Raw genomic sequence first — 7,500 nt, 5'->3', positions numbered from 1 at the left:
CCCGTGATCTGGGATTGGGGATGTGCATCTGCAAGGGGAAGCGAAGAACGATATTTGTAAGTTTAATTTATGCCGCTCGCCAACGTATTTCCCGACCAATACTTACTCTTAATGATCGTGTGCTTAGCTGGGCTGTTCACGAACCAGATGATGATGGTGGTGTCGAGTGAACCACTGGCCACCAGCTCGGAGTTTGGCGAGAAGGCGACACAGTTCACACGAGCATTATGGAAGCCCCATTCTTTGTTGTGTGCCGGCTGAAAGTGACAAGATGTGAATTACGATGGTCGAAATTAAAAACCGAAAGCAATTTCTTGCGAACCGGACTCACCTTATACTCGTCGACACTGTAGAGAACCACCTTACGATGGGCATCGCAAGCAACCAACAGCTTATTGTCGGGCGAGTAGCGACAATCGGTGACCGGACCCAGATGGTCCAGTTCCACCTTCGGTAACAGCTGCGTACCGTTGAGGGTGTAGATGTGCAGCTTACTGTCATCACCACCGACGGCCACGTCCTTTGTTTCCGTGTTGATGCTAACGCTGCTCGATTCGTATGCGATCGGCAACGTCGATACCTTTCGGTTGTCCTGCAGTACGGTCAAATCTTTCACGCACCCAACGACAATCGTGTTGCCCTCCTTCAGGATGTCCAGCCCACGTGGCTGGCAGGCAAGCTTCATGTCGACACCCGTGTACAGGTTCCCTTCGACACTGATCTGCTTGATCGAATCATCGATACCGGCCGTGTAGACAAAGTCTCCCGAAGCCCGTATGTCGTTGATCTGATTGCCATGTCCAACACCACCGACACGATCGTTGGTACCACTGCCAGAGTTCCAGTTCGTGACCGCACCATCATGACTGCCGGTATAGATCGTGCTGCGATCATCACTCAGGGTCAACACCGTGATCGGTTTGTTGTGGCCCTTCACAATGCGCAGCGGCTTCGTAGGATTGTTCACGTCGAGATAGTTGATGAACCCGGACAGGGATACGGAGAGAATGTGCTCTCCCTGCCACAGACACGAAACCTGCTGATCATCGACCGTAGTGCCCATCGGGAACTCGCTGATGAGTGTGCGCGTTTCCACGTCCCACAGCTTACAGGACTTATCACCGGAGCAGGTCAGCAGCTGCTTACCATCCGGCTTCCAGGCCACACCGTAAACACCACCGCTGTGCGCCGGCGAACCGACCTCACCAACCAGTTCCGACGTCGTGCCATCGTAGATGAATACCTTTCCATCGAAGCCAGCCGAAGCAAACAGATGGCCACTGGGCGAGTAGCGTACGGCCTGCACGAACCGCGTGTGGTCCTGCTTCGTCATCTTGAACTTGAACGGTGGTCCCTCGAACACACCGATCGTATTGTCCTCGCTGCCCGTTACGATGCGGAACGGCCGAGCCGGACGGAAATCGCACGAGTTGATCGGTTTGGACTGGCCGGAAATCTCGCCCACAGAAGTGCCCGTCTCGGCCATAAACACATGCCCGAACCGTTCTCGGCCCTCTCCTACCACCACGATCCGCTGGCTGTCCGGGGACCATGAGATATCCTTGATAGGGCCACCGATCGGTTGGAACTCGTTCTTCAGTATGTGCTCCTTGTTCACCGTGTCCCAGATGCGTATCTTTCCGGACTGGTCACCGGACGCAATGTAGAACCCGCTCGGCGAGTACTTGGCCACATTCACCGTGCACGAGTGCTCCGTGTAGATGTCGGCAATTTCCGGATTCTGTGGAACGGATTGGAATGTTAGATCTCTTGACTTTGTCATCGTCCAGAGAGGGCGCCTTCCCAAACCTCACCTCGATATTGCGAATAATCACGGAATGGCCATTCGTGTACAGGAAGTTCTTGCCCTTCGGATCACCGCCTAGTACGATCGGTTGGCCGCGCTGCGTCCGCGGCAACGATGCGTAGATGAATTCTGCAAAAAAAAAGCAAAAAATTGTATAAATTGCGACCCGCAGGAGAAAGTGTAAACGAATCAAAAGCGAAGCGATCGAGCCAGACGGATGCGGCCAGCAGAATTAAAGAGCCTCATTGCATTCGATGTGCTTCACTGCACACGCTCGTCCAGCGATAATGTAAGCGATGGTTACGATGGATCTTGTGTTACGAGTTGCCATGGATGCTGCTCTTGAAGCAGAGGAACGGTGCGATTGTGAAGGGCGTAAATTGAGGCCAACTTTGCACGACCATGTCCATCCCAAAAAAGGCCGCACTCTGCTGCCGACAGTGCATCGGGTGCGATTCCATGCGCGAAACACTCATGCAACCACCGGCTGCTGAAGGACGGATGTGGATTTATTTATAAATCGTTCCACCCTTTTTGGCTTCTCGATTTTCAACCCGGAAAAGAACGGCGACGATTTTCCTCGGGGGGCACCGCCCAATCCGCCCGTTTCGTTTCCCACGGCTCGCTATCATTCGCAGATAAAAACGCAGAGGGTTGCAGCCGATTACTCATCACCATTCCGGGCGGAATGCGGGGGGAGTCATTTCCTTATTTGGTAACAAAACGGTCCCGGCGACGGCTGCCACCATCATCAGCCGGCGTTCGATACGAATCACGAAAAAGGGCAAGCTACCGGAACACACCGATTGTGCACTAGATTTCCACGATTACACCGGAATACTTACTATTTGAGTAGGCCATGATTTCGCACAAAAACTATTCCAGACTTCCCAAAATCGCTCGTCTCGTCTCGGTGGTGCACAGAAAGGTTTTGTTGTTGCTGTTGTTGTTGCTGTATTTAAGGAAGGTCCACACGCTGCGACTCGGAACACCAGCGCCCTCTATCGAGCTGGCAGTAAAAGGAGTTTGAAATAACCATTTATTTTATTTTATTTATTAAAAGCATTTTAAGGTTTTTATGGAGTAATTATCGCTTGGGGCATCAACTGTACTAAATTCACGGTCACGTACTAAATTGTGCCTACACTACCAGCTCGGTTTTCTTTGGAAAATTTTGGATTTGACTTGCTAGCTGCTTTCCGCATGATTTTCCTCCAACATGTGGCTTCATTGGGAAATAGTGCAAACTGTTAATTGATATCTAGTATCGATTTCCTTAAAATCAATTTTATTTATTTGTAAACCAGATACATTAGCATGAAATCATTTCACCAGGAATGATGATGAACTACGATAGGAAACTTTCAGATTACAACATTTCATTCTGGTTATCGATCTAGCCGCAAAAGCCATCCTCCTTATCAATGATTAATTAATCGTTCTTATCTAACCATAAGCGATAAATCAAGCATGTGTGGCATTGATTCCAATTTAAAAATGAGAATCCATCACATTTATTCAGTAAAGCCATCATGTAGCACTAATAAAATGGAAAACCTATGCTTTGAATGTTTCGCAACCTACAATTCCCGGCATTCCCAGTTCTACGCCACTAATACTCCAAACCCTTCACACGTGCCTTCCACCCGAATCCCCTTCAAACGGTCCTCATTAGCTTAAGTATAGAATGTTTTACTGGCAGAATGTTTCGTACACATTAGCCCCGAGCGTCCGCAGCTTCTCGGATTGTAGAAAGCGCCCCAACATGGCCCCCATTATATCGTTTCCGGCGTTCTGCTCGGTCAGCCACGGAACGACACTTGCCGTCTCCCCGTTAACACCGTTTACGGGATACGCCTTGTTGACCAACCCGTTCACGATCGGTATCAATTTGGCGAGCGTTATTTTGATCTCGTTGATGTTCTCCATGCACTCCACGTTCAGGTTGGATTTGCCGTTTTCGACCACGGCTTTGGTGGCATTATGCGCCTCCATGTAGTAATCGGCCAGCTTATCGACCACGAGCGAGAATCCACTGCTCACGTTGGACAAGCTGACATCCGTTGACTCGACGCTCTCGAGCACGTCTACCGTTTCATCGAACATTTTGGCGAACACGGTTCCCTGCTCGCCCGGAGAGCCCGGCGGAAGCGTGTACTGTGCAATACACCGGGCCGGACTTGCCTTCTGTTCGTCCAGGGCCATCTGTATCGACCACAGGAGTGTCTCGGTGTCGGCCAGCGTTAGCTGCTGCTTGAGATTGTATCGCTGCATCACGGTGCTCACGTTTTGGCGTACAATCTCGATCAGTTTGTAGATACCGTCGCCCATAAAGTGCTGTATCATCGACAGATAAGCCGTCTGTAGGTTGCGCGAGATTTGCTGCTCCCGTGCGTGCTGATCTCCGTCCGCATCTGCCACCGTGTCTCGGTAAAGATAGCCGCCTAGTATGTTCAGCTGCACCTTCAACGTGACGGCCAGCATGGAGGCCCCGTACACCAGCGTCACGATGCGCGTGAACGCCACGATCTTCAGCTGCTCCCAGAGCTCCAGCTTGTTGTCCGGGTTCGAACGCAGCTTCACAAGGATCTCGTCCGTGTTGAGGCTTTGGAATATTTTATCAGACAGCGCCGGTGCCAGGCCGGTGATCGTCTGGTTGCAGGTGCGATCCGTACACTCAAAATGCTGCATTCTTCGCAGCTTCTCGCAAATCTCCTTCGCCTGGCGCTCCTGCAGTTCGCGCAGCTTGTATTGAATCCATTTCAGCAGAAACACGCTGCTACCGACCACGACTCCGGTGGTGATAAACTTCCGCCGGTGCCGGAACAGAAAATCTTTTATTCTTGCCCACATCCCGTCCTGCGAAAAACACACATTATGCGCAATATCTTGTCGATGCTGCTCCAGCTCCGATTTTCTTACGGTTCCAGCGGGGTCGGCGGGGTCGAAAGTCGGGGTCGCGTGTTCCGGAACCACAGCAGGCCGTGATAACTCCTCAAAAAATTACAAAATTCAGCTTTTCTTATCTTTTTGTTGCCTTTTGTTGTTGCTTTTAAAGTGCACAGCGTCCTCGCTGTCGGTCAAAATCTGTTGGCAGAAATTTACAAACCCCATTCAATATCGGGCGCTGGAAATCTCAAAAAGAGGGCTTTCCCGGATGGAATTGGATTTTGGAAACATAAATTAACCAGAGTAAACTAGTTAATCAGTAGAACTAGAAGGATTTTATTAAGATAAAACTTGAAAAACGCATCGCGAATCCGGGGCTTTAAACAGCTCGTATGTGTTGGTTTCAAAATTCGCCGAACCGGCGAAAAGAGGCGCGCAGATTCAAAAATCCGTCGTTGGGTGAAAGCATAATTTGTTTGTGTACTGACAATTTAATAAAGAAAAATTGCCCGAAATTCAACATGTGACGTTGTCGTTGCCAAGCGTGAAAAGATAAAACCCTACTGGGTGTATCTAGCAGGCGGGTACTAGGCAAACGACAAATTATCGACGGACTACTTTGATACGCAGTATAACACGTGATTGCAAACGTTAGCCGGGGGCCCGTCTGACCTTGAACCCAGCCAATATTAATAGAATGTTTCACGTCTCGCCACTACACGCGCGTTACGCAACTGATATTAATTAGAGAGATCACACGATCCACGGTGTCCACGGACAGGTCCCTCCAGACCCAGAGAAAACTCCAGGAACGGCTCGGAATATAGATGATAGTGTAGCTAATATACATGCCGCATGTATCCTTCTTTCGCAACAGGTGGGCAAAACCAAGAGAAAACCGGCCAGTGACTTCAATTTTTCAGTTTTCATTTTATTTCGATTTCTCTAAATGTTATCAGCTAGATGGAATGATATTTTCCATCCATTGGAAAAAATATACTTGACTTGTCCTTATAGCCTATGGAATTGAAGATTTCATCATCGGATCGTGCACTACATGTTGCCTGTTGAGTTGCAATTATAAATAAAATTCGCTAGTAACATAACGGGCCATGAAATGCTGTTGATTGTCCTTTCTTCCCTAAAAAAAACGGCGTCATTTTACACAACAGAGGATCGCCTGTTCCATTCGCTATGCCAGAGGACTTTTATGTAGTATATTTTTATGAAATCAGTGATCATTCAGATTTTGGAAAGTATTACAATAATTCTACACACAAACACACGCGGTCACACAACTAGTGCTATCGTTTCCTGGAGTAAGCGACACAATGACCGCAAGACCATTTCTACTAAATGTACGATACAAACTGAGATACTCTCTTGTTACGTTTTAAGGCACTTTTCGAACATATTGTAACCAACCAACGGTTTGGGCCGCAATCCTTTTTGGGGCGACAAACCGGAGCGTCTATCTTGGAAAGACTAGTTTCGACTGGCTTTCACATTCGTTATTCTAATGCTTGCAAACATTACTCGGCCTCCGCGGCACGACACGCAACAGGATAATCCAAGATGTGCTGTCCTTTGTGGTGGGTTACGCGAGCTTGATGGTGGTTTGATGGCATGCCCCATCGATCGCACCGGAAGGATCAATACGGTCGCCAAACGCTGCTCGGATCCCCGGAAACCGTCTCTTCATTGCGTGTCTCATCTTGCTCGTGCTCCTGCTGCTGCTGCTGTTGATGGCCGGTTCCCGTTCCCGTTCCCGGTTGCGGCTGCGGTTGTTCTTCATGATGCGAGAGAAGCGCCGTTAGTGTATCGCTTCCACCATCCGGATGCGCACCGATGATTCCAACGTCCAGTGAGGATGGTACCGCGGACGGCACTGATCGAATGCTTGGTCCCGGGAAAGAATTAATCGTAAACCCGTTGTCGGACGAACCGAAGTAATGCTCAAACTTTTCACTCCCGGTCCCGTGCAGATGCACGTGTATCTGGTTCTGGTTGACCGTGCTGAACATCTGTGGACAGAGCACCATCGGCGGAGGTGGTGCCGCTGGTGGGTGGAAGGATGCGGTGGGCTGGCTTGCTACAGCCAACGATGAAGCACACGGTGCTGCCGCTGGTGTGTACTGATGATGATGATACCCGCCATGATAACCGTTGGCCCACTGCGTGTGATGCGGGTAGGAAGAGTAGGAACCGGTCTCTACCAAATCTCCCGACTTGCCAACGTACGCACCGGTACCAGCACCGGTCAGCTGTCCTCCGACGCCCTGAGTGTTGGCCACGGTGGGCGCCACAGCGGCCATCGGTGGCGGCGGCCCTGAGAGACCGTAGTAGTCCTGATAGGGTTGTGTATTATCTAAAAGCACTGCAACGCTATTACCGTGAACAACTTGCCACTTTTTACAATAAAAAAAAACAAGAAAAGATGAAGCTCTTTCGAAACTTACCACCAGAAGCCGTTAGACTATAATTAGCGTGGTCCACCATGGAGCAGGAATCGTACGACACGTATGCCGGTGGACTGGTCTGTAGCGGGGAGTAGGTGTTCATGTAGGACGTGCTCGAAGCTGCCCCAAGCCCATTGCTCCAATCAGCCGTGTTGTTGGTGTAGTCTGAAAGCAGAATGTCCAACGGGCAATCTTCTGTTATAGAACATCGTACTGCGTCGTACTGCAATCATCATCTTAGCTTCGAGATGAATTTTCTACCATCTCTGACACCTTTCCACGGTGCATTCTGTTGCATTTCCCCTTCCCCCGATGGTACACCGTCCAGCAAATCGATAATATCCG

General features: G+C 49.7%; 3 protein-coding genes across 3 annotated transcripts in view; all 3 read right to left on the bottom strand.

Moving 5' to 3' along the window:
• LOC126572916 (actin-interacting protein 1) overlaps positions 1-2,759 on the bottom strand; it is a 3,635-nt gene extending 876 nt beyond the window's left edge. The window contains exons 1-5 of the mRNA XM_050232636.1: positions 2,653-2,759; positions 1,815-1,936; positions 332-1,741; positions 107-257; positions 1-28 (exon numbers count right to left, since the gene is read on the bottom strand). The exon at positions 1-28 is cut by the window's left edge and continues 876 nt beyond it. Of these exons, the coding sequence (XP_050088593.1) occupies positions 1-28; positions 107-257; positions 332-1,741; positions 1,815-1,936; positions 2,653-2,668 (1,727 nt within the window). The 5' untranslated portion in view covers positions 2,669-2,759. The remainder of the gene's footprint in view (positions 29-106; positions 258-331; positions 1,742-1,814; positions 1,937-2,652) is intronic.
• A 357-nt stretch (positions 2,760-3,116) lies between these two features.
• LOC126572922 (peroxisomal biogenesis factor 3) lies at positions 3,117-4,853 on the bottom strand. The gene is made up of 2 exons (XM_050232649.1): positions 4,730-4,853; positions 3,117-4,666 (listed from the first exon to the last, which is right to left on the bottom strand). Exon 2 carries the CDS (start codon positions 4,658-4,660, stop codon positions 3,500-3,502), a length of 1,161 nt encoding a protein of 386 aa, XP_050088606.1. The 5' UTR covers positions 4,661-4,666; positions 4,730-4,853; the 3' UTR covers positions 3,117-3,499.
• A 1,495-nt stretch (positions 4,854-6,348) lies between these two features.
• Positions 6,349-7,500, bottom strand: part of LOC126571692 (protein lozenge-like) — a gene marked incomplete at its 5' end in the record, with an annotated part of 11,892 nt that continues 10,740 nt past the window's right edge. Inside the window, 2 exons of the mRNA XM_050230432.1 lie at positions 6,349-7,073; positions 7,156-7,320. Coding sequence (XP_050086389.1) covers positions 6,349-7,073; positions 7,156-7,320 — 890 coding nt within the window. The remainder of the gene's footprint in view (positions 7,074-7,155; positions 7,321-7,500) is intronic.

This window comes from Anopheles aquasalis, chromosome 2 (assembly GCF_943734665.1).
Source record: "Anopheles aquasalis chromosome 2, idAnoAquaMG_Q_19, whole genome shotgun sequence".
NCBI classification, from domain to species: domain Eukaryota; kingdom Metazoa; phylum Arthropoda; class Insecta; order Diptera; family Culicidae; genus Anopheles; species Anopheles aquasalis.
The sequence above is the reverse complement of the archived record's forward strand: the minus strand, read 5'-3'. Positions and strand labels throughout refer to the sequence as shown.